The following is a 16,113-nucleotide window of genomic DNA, read 5'->3' as shown; positions in this document are numbered from 1 at the left end:
CTTCTGAAAGATAGCGAACACCTAGCAGCCATGATTGATAATGTATCTTCTGTTGATAACTTGGATTTTATCATGGAAAGTGATGCTCTAGGACATCAAGTTATGGACCAGAGACAAGGGCATGAAAGTTTGCTTGCTGTTGCTGGGACAGTTACCCTTGATGAGGTATTTTCATTAATTATCATTGGACATTGTGCATTTCCTTATACTTATTTAAACTCCTCCTACCTGTTTGCTGTTGCTGACTCTTATTTTACAATACCAACTTCTAGATGCAAGTCTCTGTTGGAGGTATGACTTGTATGAATTTCTGAGAAAATCAATTGATACAAAGCTGTGCATCAGTAAAATGTATTTGACTGGGCTAAATATTTACCAATTGATTCCTTTTCTAAGATAAGACTCATTTTCACATAAACTATAATTAAAAAATGATTACAAAAGCTGACAATGTGGGATATTTCCGACAGCTTGAGCTTATGCAAAGTGCTAGTGTGGATATATCTCTTTTCTTTAAGTTTAGAATTTTCACTACAACCATTTCAGTTATCCTTGATAAGAAAGATTAATGATTTCTGCCTTCCTTGCATGCTGGAAATTAGGTGACAGTTTCTTTCAGTCTTTTGGTTTGTATTCTTCTTGCTCATCTTTGTCCTACTTAAAAAGCGAAAATAATAAAATATGTAGAATACCTATTAGGTCACTGTCAACTGTATTGACTGTACTGTAGAGAAATTTGCAGTTGGTTGTAATGTTGTTCCTTTATGATGTTAATTTTTGGTATTGTGGTTGTTTTGGGCTTCATTGTTTCTATTTTTTATTGCAAAATTAGTCAAAGTGTAATAAATGTTATATTTTAATTTAATTAGTATATCAAAGAGTTATTTCACTTAAAACTTCATTTTTGTATGTGTGCAAGTTATAAAAACATAACTGTTAACTTTTAGTTATCTATTTTAAATATCTTTTGGTGCAGGTTAATTCTGTTGGTGCTGAGGTGTTAGAGTTTATAGCTGATTTTGGAAAGCCCACTGCACCCCTTCCCGCAGCAATTGTTGCATGTGTTCCCAAAAAAGTTCATATTGAAGGGGCTGGTGAAACAGAGTTCAAGATATCATCAACTGGAATTACAGATGCTATCAAAGCTGGATTGAATGAACCTATTGAGCCAGAACCCGAGGTAACTTTTTCTTTAACTTAAATCCTTGTTAGTTGGTCCTAGTTTGACACTAGATATATTGAGTTTCACCCAATGGCTGATGACTTATCCATTGGTACTGTGTGATGTGTTTTGATTACATTTAAAAGTTATGTTGTTTCATGAGTTATAACCACAATATGAGCGGTGAATCTATTCTTCATGTGCTATGATGTGAATTTGCGACATTCATTAAATTTGTTTCATTATAATTATGTGGTAAAATTCTATTGGTGAGAGCCAACGTTATTTACGAGTTGGGTGCATCTTGATTGCTTCTGAGCTAATTGCTTAAATGCACATGCAGCTTGAGGTTCCAAAAGAACTTGTGCAATCAGCAAAGCTACAAGAGTTAAAAAACCTGCGCAAGCCAGCCTTTATTCCATTAAGTCCTGAAACAGGTGCTACAAAACTTCACGATGAGGAAACTGGAATCACCCGGCGCCGCCTTGCAAATGGAATTCCTGTCAACTATAAGGTATGCTGTGTTTATATTAAGGTTTTCGTGATTGTAGTACCTTATTTTCCTTGATCTGTCATTGTACTGCATTCAATGCTTGAAGGTGTCTTTTGTTCTCCATCTCATGTTTTATAAATGGTGACTCCGTATTCAAGGATTCCTAATTCTAGTACTATGCTGCTACTTCATTTTGTTTTTTTCTAGTTATAGATGTAAGGAGATGAAACTTATCTTAAAATTAATTTCTACTTTCTATATTATGTTTGAACTTCCATTCACTTTCTAATCTGATTTCAGAATAATATGAACTGTGTTTTGAGATTTGCAGGAAAAACGCATAACTTATGCTACTTAAGGAGGACGTAATTGGTTTCTCTGTACTTATTGATGTGTTCTATTGTCTACAGATATCCAACAGTGAAACACAAAGTGGTGTGATGCGGTTGATTGTTGGTGGCGGACGAGCAGCTGAGAGTTCTGATTCAAGAGGATCTGTGATTGTGGGTGTTAGGACGCTTAGTGAGGGAGGTCGTGTTGGCAACTTCTCAAGGGAGCAGGTAACTTTTCCTACCAATTGATCTAAATGTTAATATTTGGATTATTGTATGGGATCCTCATTCGTTTAGTTGCTTCTTATTATTCTTGGCATTCTGAAGCTTATTTTTTATTTGTGTATGTTTTATTGATTAAGTAATTATATAAATAATTTTTTTGCTTTTTTCCTCCAAAATACATGTTTAGTTAAAATATTGATAGAGCAAGACCAACCTTGGTTAGCATCTTAGGTCCTGTCATGTTTACATTGGTTGCACTTGCACAGCACTAACTATGAGAACATGATTATGTAATACCTTTTTTTAGTTAATGAATTCTTTCAAATAATACAATACTAAGATGCAAGACAGAAACTTCTCATTCAAACACACCAAAATTTAAGCACTAATGACTAATGTGCTTATAATGAATGGTGTTTTGAATGTTGATATTCAGATTGGTAGTTTGTGACAAATGTTAAAAAGGCCCTTCTTATCACAGTGATCACAGGTCAAATGAGTTCATGTCTGATATTGCCCGCACAAATTCGATTATTCTTTTTATATTGTGATACATTGATGGCAAATGCACTTCATGTCGGAGAATCTGGGCATTCTTTTTACGACATAAATTCAGTTATTTGAACATCTTGTGAATGCAATTGTGTCGTCTACACAGATAATTACAGTTTCTAACAACAAATCTACTCCATTTACTGAGTGTCTTGTATTTCACACATAATACCAGGTTGAACTTTTCTGTGTAAATCACCTGATAAATTGCTCCTTAGAATCTACGGAGGAGTTCATATCTATGGAGTTCCGTTTTACTTTAAGGGATAACGGTATGCGCGCAGCCTTTCAATTGCTTCACATGGTGCTTGAGGTAAACAACTTGTCAGTTGTTACTGTTAACTCTTTTCTTATCGTCATAGGTTGTATCTATAAATTCTTGGATGTCTTACATTACAACACCTGCCGATGTTAAAAATTCTTTATGTTGTTTCTGATGTGCAGCATAGTGTCTGGTTAGATGATGCTTTTGATCGAGCAAGGCAACTGTATCTGTCATATTACCGATCCATCCCCAAGAGCTTGGAACGCTCAACTGCTCACAAACTTATGGTAGCAATGTTGGATGGAGATGAGCGGTTTACTGAGCCAACACCAAATTCACTAGAAAGTTTAACTTTGCAATCTGTCAAGGATGCCGTAATGAATCAATTTGTTGGAGATAACATGGAGGTCTGCTATTTTTATATTGAATGCATAGTTCTTGACCTTTATATTCGAAATCTAAAATTTATTTATGCTCTTCAGGTATCCATTGTGGGTGACTTCACCGAGGAGGACATTGAATCATGTATTCTAGATTACCTTGGCACAGCTCAGGCCAGAAGAAACTTTAAAACAGAGCAAGAATTCATCCCACCATCATTTCGACCATCTCCATCCAATTTGCTGTTTCAAGAAGTGAGAAACTAAGCATAAACTAGTAAACTACCATTTTTCAGATATATTTCTTTTTGAGTAAATTTTCTGTGCAATGTTTAGTTGCTTAGTCAGATTTGGTTTTCTTTGGACTCTTGGAATTAGTGACTCTTGAAACTGATGATTTTTTTATCACTATTATTTGATGAAACAGTCCAATTATGTATACAAGTTGTAAAGGATTCCCCAAAACTTTGGGATACTTTAATACGATAGGCTTGTGACACCTGTTTATCTGAATTCCCTTTTATGCAGGTTTTCTTAAATGATACTGATGAGAGGGCATGTGCTTATATTGCTGGGCCAGCACCAAACCGTTGGGGTTTTACTGTTGATGGAAATGACCTGTTAAAGACAATTGATATTACACCATCAATCAGTGGTGAGCTTTGTTGATTTAATTTTGTATTGGGGTCATCGTATCCTGTATCGTATTTCTTTTTTTTCTTTTTGCGAATTGCTATTAGTTGTTAAATGGTAGTAATGATTTGTGCAGATAATGGGGCTAAATCTGATGCTCTACAAACAAAAGGTGGTCCACGAAAGAGCCTCCGTAGTCATCCTCTTTTCTTTGGTATAACAATGGGACTACTTTCTGAAATTATAAATTCTAGGTATGTATTTCTACTAACCTGGTATTTAGTGTGGTTTGAAAATTTTAGACACCAGGCTAATTTTAGGCATCATGATCATCTTGGTTTTTAAATGGGACATCCCCCTACTTTGGGGCTGAAATTTTAAAAAGATTTAGAAACCTTCTCCTTGTATGCTGAATATAAGAATGTTGTTATTAAAAATATTTGAACAGAGAAATTTCCAACTAGGCTTAAAATCTTTATTACATTTTTTCTGCACAGGCTCTTCACAACAGTCAGAGATTCACTGGGGTTGACATACGACGTGTCATTCGAATTAAACTTGTTTGATAGGCTTAAACTAGGGTGGTATGTGATCTCCGTAACATCAACTCCAAGCAAGGTGTGGGCCCATTCTTATAACATTCACTTCATTTTTGCTGTCAATTTTCTTCTATTTACAAGATTCAAGTCTAATTGATTGCAGGTGCACAAAGCTGTTGATGCATGCAAGAATGTTCTTAGAGGTGTACATAGCAACAGGATAACAGACAGGGAATTGGACAGGGTTAGTGGCTGAATATCCTTTTGTTTTTACATTAGAATTTTCAGTTACGGTGTTCTTTTGAAAAAAAAATTTTCTGCTAAACATGCATTATAATTTCAATTTTCAAATTTGATTAAATTTTTTTCTCTACACATAAACTTGACCCTTCAGCTTTCTATTCCATTTCTCTTTGATTAAATTATAAAAGAGTAATGAAGGCCGTGTTTAGTTTGTGAAAACATTTCATGTTTTCATTTTCTCAAATGTGCCAATTTTACTTTGAGAGAGAGACTCTTGAAGTGAATCATTGTCATGAAAAGAAGATAAAATGTCAATTAATGAAGATGCATTGAGAAATAATGAAAACAATGTTGACATTTTCATTGTTTCTAGAAATGTAGAAAATTGCTCACTTTGAAAGTATCTTACCTCCTTATAAACAAGTAAAATTAACACGAATTTTAAGAAACAAAAATAAAAAATGTTTTCACAACAAAGTAAATGGACCCTAACTTTCTGGCAAAGACATGCACTTGGCGGTTGGCGCCCTCATTCTACTTCTTAACATGTTCTTTTATGACTTGAAAGTTTTGAGAATTTCTTTTGGTGTTTTCTCTAATGTAGGCTAAACGGACCCTTCTTATGAGACATGAAGCTGAAATTAAGTCAAATGCATACTGGTTGGGATTGCTAGCTCACTTACAAGCGTCTTCTGTTCCAAGGAAGGTGAGATAGAAATGTCTGAATCTTGACATTCAATCAGTATATTCAGATTTTTATTGCCAACTAAATTTGGTTTAAGTTTTCCAGTCCTGCTAAAGTCTCAAAAATTTTGTGAACATTTTATGTTGTCACGCGATTCTAAGCTACTGCATTGTTGTGATGTTATTCTGGGATCCAGGACATATCATGTATCAAAGACCTCACTTTTCTATATGAAGATGCTACCGTTGAGGATATATACCTTGCATATGAACAGTTGAAAGTGGACGAGGATTCTCTATATTCATGCATTGGGGTTGCTGGTGCTCAGACTGCGCAAGATATAGCAGGTGTGCATTCTTGAAATGGTTAATTTTGGATTTTGCTTTGTTAATTTCTCGGATGTCCATATGCATCACAGCTAACTAACTCAAAACATACTAAATATTTTCCAAATGTGAGTAGCTTTGACAATCACTCCTTCAATTCCTGTGTTTGAGCATTAAAAAACTTCTTTTAAAGAAAAAAAAGCATTGTGGTGTATAAGTTTGCTTTCGAGAACATTTATGCATAGCTCTCTCTACCATATCATTTTGTAAGGAAAACACCTGTCTCGTTAGAACTAGAACAAATAGTGTAGTTGTGGTTACTTGAGTAATTTTACAATCTTTTACGCTTATAATGCAGCTCCTTTAGAAGAGGAAGAAGCTGATGATGGTTATCCAGGTATTCTTCCTGTGGGACGAGGTTTATCTACAATGACACGGCCTACTACCTAATGTTTTTGGATGACTGTTGCTCTGATTTGCTTTAAGACCTGGAGGTTAGTATATTATTATAGCTTTACTTATTTTCAATTGTGGTCCATTTATGGGCTGCTGAAGATACCATCCATATGATCTGTTTTATTAATTTCTGATAATTTGTTTTCTTTTGTCTACTTTGGGTTGGGGCGTATTTCTCTTAGCTCTGTATTTTTCATTCTTTCACCGGATACTACTTTTTTCACCAAATATGACCTTATTTTGTAGTATATATGTCTTCTTTTGGCAACGAGGATTAAATCAATTTTTTATGCATCGCTACAGGAGCTATGTCTTGAAGTTATGTTACAGGTTCAAAGCTTTGGCAGCATATGTATTACAAGATGCTGCTGGATTCATTTTACATTCAAACAAGTCAAACATCCAAGATGTTCGATCAACTTAAGAAGTGGTTTTTGGCTTGTGATTAATTTCCTTAATGACTTTTATATTTAGTTGAACAACTAGTAAATTGTTATTGCTGCTTATACTTTTTTAGAAATATTAGAATTAGAATAAAGAAAATATAGAAACACTAAAGATGTATAGGTGCCATTTTTTAATGTTGGCCATTTTGTTTTTGGAGGGAAACTCCTATCATCTCTCTTTGCGTTGGAAATCAACCAGGTTACTTAAATTGTAAATCATTTCACCTTCTAAATGGGGAACTTCTATCGCCATTTCCTTTTTTTTTTTCAAAGTGAAAACTAACGACAGGATGAATTAGCCATGACATTAGACTCTGAAAATGTTTTTAAACTAAATTTTTTGTAAACAATTATTTTAAAGAATTCTTTAGATGTTTATTTTTCATAAAAGTAGGATTTTATTTTTATTTTTAACATTCTGTTTTTCATTTCAAGTTTATACAAAAGGTCTTGCTATAATTTGAGGGCTTTTAGTATATTTACATTCTTTGCGTATTTTCACTTGATGCTGATGATTATTATGTCTGCTTGGATAATGTGATGACACCTCGAGCTTTATGCTCTAAGCATGCATTTTAGAATGGAAACTGTTGGTATGTTCAATATAAGGAATTTTTCATGTCTATTTCTCCCAAAAAAAAAACATACAAATTGTAAATCTATTATAAACCCTATAAGGAGCTATTATTGAGATCGTATGACTTTCCTTTGTCACCTTAACTGATATGCTGGCAGGCATCTATCCTAGTTTTCGTAATTAATTAAAAAAGTTGAGATTTTTAATAATAAGATGTTGAGACTCACTATTTAATTTCTTCATCGTTTCTTAATGTTTCATAAGGTCTAAATAACTTGTGTTAGTAACTAAACTCACTTAGGTAAAGGTAGAAACCAAAGATCACCAGCTATTACGAAAAATGCCATGTTCGTTAAAAGAATGTATAAACAACAATTAATCGAAGAAATCATTTAAATTGTGACGTCAGCTTTTGGCAACTGTTACATTTTTTTTCCTAATCGGTCTCTTAAGTCAAAAGATACGGATATTAATCATATCACTAAATTAATATTTCTTCTGAGGTTAAGACGATATTTGAATGTTTTTTAATGTATCAACGTGACACATAAAACACTACTCAAAGTCGTCTTGCATCGTATGTTTTCCCAACTAACCTTACAACCTTTGGTAATTCTTCTAATTAACGTTAATCTTTCCTTTTACCAACTCATTTTGATAATAGCTAAAAGCTAGATTGATTCCACTTTCTAAACCATATTTTTATGGAGTAATAAGTTGAACAACTTTTAGTTTGAGAACAGACCACTAGTTTAATTTAACGAAATTAATCTATTTGTGGCAAAATTAACATGTACCATGTTAGCAAGGAAAACAATAATAATACTAAGCTTCTAATTAACTATTCAAGGAAAGGAAATATAGTAAATAAGCAACAAGGTAGATCTCATTATCTACAACGATGAGTTCGAATTCCAAAATCGAGTGAAAATCTTATTTATAATAATATTGTAAAAGTGTCAAGTCTTTGAATTTTCTCCGATTTTAGCGAGTCTCTGAGACCCTGCTCACTTAAAAAAAAACTTATGAGAAAAAAGGTAGATCTTGTTGTCGTTCTTGGCAATATATTCCATCTACACGAAATTGTTAGAAGAGAAAGGTATCACTAGTCCAAGAAAATGAGTTGAAGATGAAAAGTAATGTAAGCAATTATCAAAGTGGCTTGTAGATATGGATAATGAGGTAATGTTGGTAGAAAAACCTTGCAACCGGGAAGGTCTACTATCTCTTTAACCCCCAAATTGACTATTGTATGATAGTGACTACTTCTCATGGTTACAAAACAAACATACACGCAATGTGTCTAGAAGGAAATGTGTAGTATTCTTCGGAACAGCTAAAGAAATTAAGTGCTCCAACTTCTCCCTCTCTCTTACTTTTGTCGTGCTCAAAGAAAAAACTAATGCTGTGTTGGCAATTGCTAGGGCAAGAAAGTAATAACATATGATCTAGGATGAATTTATGTTGTTTGAATATATTTTTTTAAAATTTAGTATAAGTTTAGGGTCCTATTCATTCTTGAGACTGAAACGAGATGATAAAATAATTCATATTGTTCAATAAAAATAAAAGAAGTAAAAGATATCTTAATTTGGATGAATAATAAATTTGATAAAATTAAGAAAACACGGTAATTAAAATATACATAAGTTAATTATTGTTTCTAAAAAAGCACATCAATATGCTTTTGATCATATACAAATGTAAAGTTTCGTTTTTAGTCCCCCATAATATTATATTAGTCTTTGAAAATTTTGTCACCACTTTTAGTCATTGCCGATAAATTTAGTTATAATATTTGAAGAAAATATTTGTGTTCGAAACTAAAAGTTGTGACGATACATTTTTGGACGACTAATATTTGAATAAAATATTTACAGGATTAAAAATGAAGCTTTGTATATTTATAAAGACCAAAAACATACATAACCTTTCATGTGAGGGAAAATGCATCTCCTATATTTCAACACTAATCTAACAATATGTGAGGGAAAATTTCAAAATATATTTGGAATTCTCTAATGTCTATATTAATGTACCAAAATTAAAAAACTTAATGTATCAAAATAAAAAATTTAGTGTAGTGTATCACTTGATCAAATGATTGTAATGTTTGAGTTGAATGCATCTCTTAGCCATCAAATCAATACATCTGTTAAGTTACCAAGCGTCCAAACGTTTTAAAGAGTTGTTTTCCTTCATCAATTAGTATGATTTTCTCTATAAATATAAATATTTTAAAGGCTGAAACGACAACACAAATTTCATGTTATATAAGTTAAACTTATATCAAAAATATTTTTGAGTCATTTCTTATTTTCTCTAGTGCACGAGAGTAAATGAATGAACTTTATTCTGTAAACTATCATTAATCGATAGGCTTGATGTGAATATGTTATTCACTTCTAGGATTCCGAAGTATGCATTAGATATACATAGATTGGTGGAGGCGAATCGAACCTAAAGTTTTGTGTGATACACGCACTTTGAAATTTATTTGTACAACCTTAATCATCAATTTAATTATCTTCTAGTCCAAAATTTGCAGCACACCTCCAACAAAAGATCCAACGTAATATACTCACTTTTTTTACCATCGGCATTTGCAAAAATTCAATACACAGGGTCCAATGGCCTAAAAGAAACTAATTAAAAAAAGGTTTTGAGACTCAAAGTAGTAATTCAGCCAACTAAATGTTAGCCTTTGAATTTGATTACTTGAGTACAAACCTAACAAAAAGAAGTATTAATCTATGGAATAAAGAAGTAAATAAATAAAATGAGGATTTAGCTAAGACTAAGCATAAGTTTGGATGCGTTGCATGACCAACTGGCCAATATACATCTTCTAAGCCTAAACACTATTTACACTACTCTTCATTTGTCATCCTTGGAATAAAATCCAACACAATGACTTATCAATTAACATCTTCGTCAATATTTACTTTATATATATATGTAATATATTCAATTTTATTTGGCTGCTTAACTATCTATTTATAATAACTCTTTCCACATGATTTGGTAAACATTGACGGAGACTTTTTTGTAATAATATTATATATATACATTAGTTTTTATTCACTTTACACGTACATCTAATCAAATCATATTAAATAAGTTTTTTTTTAATGATATTTTAGGAATTAACTTAAAAAGGTAATATCATAGAGTGATTTGATTGGATATATATGTAAAAAAGTTTTATACAATATATACAAATTAAATTGTATATATAAAAAAGATATGATATGTTATATGTATAGAGAGTTTAATAGACATAGATGAACAATGTGAAACATTGGTCAATTAATGAGAAATTAACATTTACTTATGATACACCACCAATTTCAAAAGAGTCAAATAAAAAAAGAAAAATATAGCAAATAAAAATTAAGGAATATATATATATATATATATATATATATATGTTATCTATTTTTTAGGGTGCATTGTTGATTCTATTTCTCTTTGTATACTAATAAAATGAGACATTATGAGTAGAAGTATGCATACATCATTTCATTTGAGTGTGTTTTTGTCCTTTTAGGTCGTTAACTACTTACTAGTATCTATATGACTTTGAATATAAAATTTACAGGACAAACTTGGAATTTCCCATCACAACATGACATGTATATATATAAGTCGTAAAGAAATTAAGACAAAACATTACCACTTCATAGTATAGTTCAAGGTTTGGATTATTCTTCTTCTTATAATTGATATATTTCAATTTTGGTCATGCATGCAATCTACAATATATACTAACTATAGCATACTATATTTTTGTTGTAATGAAATCCATGCAGTGATGATGAGAACACCAATTAGCATTAATGATGAAAATGGTTTGAAGAAAGGTCCATGGAGTCCAGAAGAAGATAAAATATTAGTGGATCATATTCAGAAACATGGTCATGGAAGTTGGAGAGCTCTTCCAAGGCTTGCAGGATTGAACAGATGTGGAAAGAGTTGCAGATTAAGATGGACTAATTATCTAAGGCCTGATATTAGAAGAGGAAATTTTTCTGATCAAGAAGAAAATCTCATTATCAATTTACATGCACTTCTTGGAAATAAGTAAGTAAGCTTAAAATAATGCTAATTCATTATAATGAATTCAATTTTTTTCTTCATGTTATAGAAATTAATCTTGTATTTTTAGCAGTATTCATTTTCTATACATTTATGACAGTAGTTAATAAGGATAATTTTGTAAAATTACAATATTTTTTTTCATTCATATAATTTTTATAAAAAAAATGTTGATTTATTTGTGTTGAAGGTGGGCAGCTATAGCAACACATCTTCCAGGAAGGACTGATAATGAAATAAAGAATTTTTGGAACACACATTTGAAGAAAAAGCTAATGCAAATGGGTTTAGATCCAGTGACACACAGGCCAAGAACAGATCACCTAGACCTTCTTAACAATCTACAACAGATAATATTGAATGCTGCAAATATTGTCACAAATTGTGACATAAATAATAATGCTCTAATTAGGCTACAACAACTCATGACTCTTTCTTCAAACTCATCACAAAGTTTGATAAATGATGTTTTTGGAATTAATAATAATAATAATACTCACTCCAATAATTACCTACAAAACTTTTATGATGGTTCCAATATTGGTTTTTCTTCTTCTCAAATAATTGAGCCTAATTTGCAAAACTTTGAAGACCCTCTTCAGCAATTAGTACCACAAGCATGTAGGTATCAAGAGTACTTGAATGGAGATTTTACAAATGTTGCTGCCTCAACAATATCATCAAGTTTGCTTCCAAATTTGGTTTCAGTTTCGCATCGATGTGATTCGCCTGTTAAGGTAGAAGAAGATAACATGATGAAAAATGCAAAAGAATGTTGTAGTCCTTCTTCTACCACCTTAGAAACTTGGGGAGATTTCATGAATGAGGATGCAAATGATGCTTATTGGAAAGATTTCATTGAGTAAGTATCTATGTGCATGCCATTTTCTAACTCCCCACTTCACCTTCTTATTGTCCTTAATTAGTTTTATTTTGTATAGTTGTCAGTTTTATGGTGCATCGTGTTGCATATTGTTATATTAAGACGAATAAATTTTATATTTGTTAATCTAATAATTTACGGTTAACTACACTGTAAAGTTGACTGTAAGATAAGATATGATTGAATGATTGTATAATTTGTTCATGATAATAATGCATAATTATTGAACTCTTTATCTAATTTTTTATGTTTATAATTATTAAACTATTAAACTCTATATATTGGTTGAAGTATGGCACACTCATTATTCTCTTTTTATTTATTTGTAGACAACATGCTAGCCAACCATAGTCAACATCTCATGAAAGATCACAGCATTTTGTCAGCAATAACTATTGGGATTTCATGTCATATTATAAGGATCAACACATTGTTCATTTTGGTGCAATCGGTTGGTTCATATATATCTATGATGTATTATTTGTCTCTTGATGGTATACTTTGGAGATTGTAATTAATATCATAGGCTACACTTGATCATGTTAATATTTCCTTAATAATGCACTTTTTAAATTTGTATTAATTTTAAGTGTGAATGGTTAGAATTATGCCATGGTGAAGAAGATTCTTACAATCTATGTCATATATTTTTTCCACATAAATTAACACCTTTAAATTGAATTGATTGGGCATATAATAGGCAAAAAGGAAGTTAATATTATAAAGGATGGTTAGTTGTGTGGAGACTTAAGAAGTGAAAATATATAGAATAGGACCATGAAAATGAAACAAACTCAAGTCTTCTAAAACATATTGTCCTAGAACCATTTGTTTATGCTAAAGGTGAAGTTAGTATGATATTTCTTCTATAACTTGTTGATCTTGGCTACCTTTTGATTAAAAAGTCAAAAGTTTCTGTTATTTGTTAGGTATGACTATTTATATATATGTATTGATTTTGACCCAATAAAGAAGGCAAAAAACATTTCAATATTCGGATTGATTCTTCAATTGTTCCACACTTTGGTTCTAACATGCAAGATAACTATTCATTAATAAATAATGTCAATAATTAACCAACATCAAATAAAGTTTTAAATAACAATTACGATTGTTGTGACGGTTTCAACAGTTATTGATATTGCGATATAAATTGCAGTAATCGATCTGTAAATTAATCACAAAATTGCATAAACTTTATTAAATTATTTGTACTATAATATAATAATATATAATATTAGCTGAAAGATGAAATAAAGTAATAATTAGAGGAGGTAAGGTTATTTTAGATTTATTCTAAAATAATGTTTTTTTAATGATTTTGAAATGTGTTTTGTGTTTAGTTGTGTTTTGTGGGAGTGAAACCATAATTCTCCCTGCTAACTCAAAATTGCTTAACCAATTAAATCACACTCATTGGCTCCAGTAACACTACTTTGAAATTGAATTTGAACTAATTCGTAAATAAATGTGTTACTTTGAAATTGAATTTGAACTAATTCGTAAATAAATTGCCAGCTCTAATTATGATATATCATATCATCATTAAAATACCGTACTTTTAATCAGAAGTGTGTAATATTATATTTATTTTAATAAAATTAGTTATTATTTGTGTGGTAAAATGCGTTTCACACCCAAAAAAAAAAAAACTATAGCTAAAGTGAGTTTCACACAAACAAATAAATCAAGTTAAGTCCCAATATTTTAATGTTGGCAAAATTTCTTCCACATATTTTAGAAAATAAAAAATATTTTCACAAAATAAACAATAATTGTTTTTAATCTTAGTAACAGACTATCTATATGCTTTTGCTGATCCTTAGCATTGTAGGAAGGAAGTAATTTTCATTCTGGCAAGTGAAAGCTATTACGAGAATGATCCCCAACATATATAGCAATAGTCACTACCTTCATAAAAATAGCCACCTTGAATTTTGCCACAAGAGTTATTATCAGTTATCACTACCTTTTAATCTTCCAGCAAGAATTTTTGCTGATTTCTTGAGAAGCGCTATTGCGGTATCAGCTAAGATAGCTCAGGGTAAATCTTGTCTAAGAACAGCATAAGAAAATCACTAATTTATCACATTAATCATTTTTGAGTCACCATAGAATTTGAAAAGGTTACACTCATTATGTGTCTGTATATGGGACTAAACCTTAACCAACCTCAGATCATGAGAATAAAACTGTTAATTATATTGATATATACATGATACAAGCACAAAATAGTATTTTGTATGTCGAGAAAACCGGCACTTCACTGTTATTGATACTTCAGTTTTGGGCAACTTTATGCGCTAAGATGCATAGAGCACACTGAAGAGAGCTTAAACTTTTTGATCTTGGAAGGATTTTCGACCTGAAAGATTATCTCAGTATGTGATCTAACGGTTACTTCCATCCACTCTGGTGATGATGCTCCCTCAGTTCTATAGTCACGCAAAGTGTATAAAACTTGAAGCGTAGAAGGAGCTGCAACAAATCCCATGTTAGTTTAAGAAACAAACATACTATTAGACAATAACAATGCAAGTATAAAAAGCTTCCCTTCTTGAATGTTTTATCCTTCCACCAGAAACAATAAATTATCAGTTGAAAATATAATTTTAGAGAAAAGACTCACAGGTAATTAGTGTATTGAATATCAACTTGTTCATAAAGCTAATGCGGAATGTTCTGATTGTTCAGAGACTCAATTGGATGAGATAAGGCTTGAAAATGTGGTTATAAGTGATGAGTAGTCTTCACCTTACAAGTCATTATTGTAGAGGTTGAGTTTAGACTAGACTCAACCCAAATTCTGAGATGGCATCAGAGTCTATCCAAAATTCATTGGGCCACCTATTATTAGTTCATCGCTATGGACAAATAGGTCACGGTCTACATGTCCAGTCCTAAGCATGAGGTGCGTGTGTTAAGAGTCCCACATAGGATAAGATAAAACATGATAAATGTATTTATAAGTGATGGATAGCCCTCGTCTTTCAAACCAATTTTGTAAGGGTTGAGTTAGGTCCATCCCAAATTATAAGAATCTAGGCTCATCTGTTATATAACTTAAAGAAGGATATTACTATTAGTACTTTTTGGTGAAAGAGGATATTATAATTCCAGCCAAATACAATTGGAATACAAAGCATAATTTACTCTGAGAAGATTACCTAGTCCAAACATGCTTGTCTTTTGGATTATCATGTGACCAACTTTTGATCTTTTGATTTTTCTTAAAGAATCAATATCGTCCTCCTTGCCCTTAAATTCCAGGAACTCCCCCAATACATACCTGTTGCCTTTCAGTTCCAACCTGCAAGCCAAACAGTCTGTTTTGTGAGTAAAAAACCTAAAATTGGGTGGTATTCAATAATGCCAACAATGCTGAGAGTACACTAATCTGAAGACAAGCACATTTGTTTTGTAATCCCCTTTAATCAACAAATTGAAGAAAAAGAAAATCTGATTTGATTCAAATAGTTCAGAAATTGATTGATATATTTACTCTCCTAAGCATAAGTATTGTCAGAGCGCCATTAACAGCGTCTAAATTCAATTACAGGAAAGTTTACCAAAAGAATATAACATAAGAAATATAACAAGTGAATCATTGAGTACAAATGGTAAATAACCTATCCCATATTGGAGCTGTGCTAAGGACAAATTCAAGATTCTGATCACTAGATTCTTGCGTATCCTTTTTGCCACAAAGAAATGCACTCTTTACCCAACTAGATAACACACTCTTTGTTCCTGGCTTCAGTTGCACCAATTGCTCATGAGTAATAACTTCAGATGGAAAATCACTAGCAGGAAAGGTA

General features: G+C 31.7%; 3 protein-coding genes across 3 annotated transcripts in view; 2 read left to right on the top strand and 1 right to left on the bottom strand.

The window, feature by feature from the left end:
- The window catches only part of LOC101499642 (stromal processing peptidase, chloroplastic), a 13,955-nt gene extending 6,966 nt beyond the window's left edge, over positions 1-6,989 (top strand). Inside the window, exons 12-26 of the mRNA XM_073364195.1 lie at positions 3-165; positions 977-1,180; positions 1,506-1,676; positions 2,066-2,215; positions 2,940-3,077; positions 3,209-3,436; positions 3,512-3,664; positions 3,938-4,064; positions 4,179-4,296; positions 4,540-4,660; positions 4,745-4,825; positions 5,429-5,530; positions 5,706-5,856; positions 6,194-6,329; positions 6,595-6,989. Coding sequence (XP_073220296.1) covers positions 3-165; positions 977-1,180; positions 1,506-1,676; positions 2,066-2,215; positions 2,940-3,077; positions 3,209-3,436; positions 3,512-3,664; positions 3,938-4,064; positions 4,179-4,296; positions 4,540-4,660; positions 4,745-4,825; positions 5,429-5,530; positions 5,706-5,856; positions 6,194-6,285 — 1,999 coding nt within the window. The 3' untranslated portion in view covers positions 6,286-6,329; positions 6,595-6,989. The remainder of the gene's footprint in view (positions 1-2; positions 166-976; positions 1,181-1,505; positions 1,677-2,065; positions 2,216-2,939; positions 3,078-3,208; positions 3,437-3,511; positions 3,665-3,937; positions 4,065-4,178; positions 4,297-4,539; positions 4,661-4,744; positions 4,826-5,428; positions 5,531-5,705; positions 5,857-6,193; positions 6,330-6,594) is intronic.
- A 3,907-nt stretch (positions 6,990-10,896) lies between these two features.
- On the top strand, positions 10,897-12,943 carry LOC101499325 (uncharacterized). The gene is made up of 4 exons (XM_012718897.3): positions 10,897-11,011; positions 11,127-11,397; positions 11,603-12,274; positions 12,625-12,943. Exons 2-4 carry the CDS (start codon positions 11,129-11,131, stop codon positions 12,644-12,646), a joined length of 963 nt encoding a protein of 320 aa, XP_012574351.2. The 5' UTR covers positions 10,897-11,011; positions 11,127-11,128; the 3' UTR covers positions 12,647-12,943.
- Positions 12,944-14,362: 1,419 nt separating this feature from the next.
- Positions 14,363-16,113, bottom strand: part of LOC101499006 (uncharacterized) — a 4,169-nt gene continuing 2,418 nt past the window's right edge. The window contains exons 5-7 of the mRNA XM_004511358.4: positions 15,925-16,113; positions 15,463-15,605; positions 14,363-14,773 (exon numbers count right to left, since the gene is read on the bottom strand). Coding sequence (XP_004511415.1) covers positions 14,592-14,773; positions 15,463-15,605; positions 15,925-16,113 — 514 coding nt within the window. The 3' untranslated portion in view covers positions 14,363-14,591. The remainder of the gene's footprint in view (positions 14,774-15,462; positions 15,606-15,924) is intronic.

The sequence above is a fragment of the Cicer arietinum genome, chromosome 8 (genome assembly GCF_000331145.2).
Source record: "Cicer arietinum cultivar CDC Frontier isolate Library 1 chromosome 8, Cicar.CDCFrontier_v2.0, whole genome shotgun sequence".
Classification (NCBI taxonomy): Eukaryota; Viridiplantae; Streptophyta; class Magnoliopsida; order Fabales; family Fabaceae; genus Cicer; species Cicer arietinum.
This window is presented reverse-complemented; position numbering and strand designations above follow the sequence as displayed.

Excerpts from the sequence above, each read along its gene's own strand:
- LOC101499325 (XM_012718897.3), top strand. The coding sequence starts at position 11,129 with ATGATGAGAACACCAATTAGCATTAATGATGAAAATGGTTTGAAGAAA. Across the intron at positions 11,398-11,602 it reads CATGCACTTCTTGGAAATAA|GTGGGCAGCTATAGCAACAC; the intron begins GTAAGTAAGCTT and ends TTTGTGTTGAAG. Across the intron at positions 12,275-12,624 it reads TATTGGAAAGATTTCATTGA|ACAACATGCTAGCCAACCAT; the intron begins GTAAGTATCTAT and ends ATTTATTTGTAG.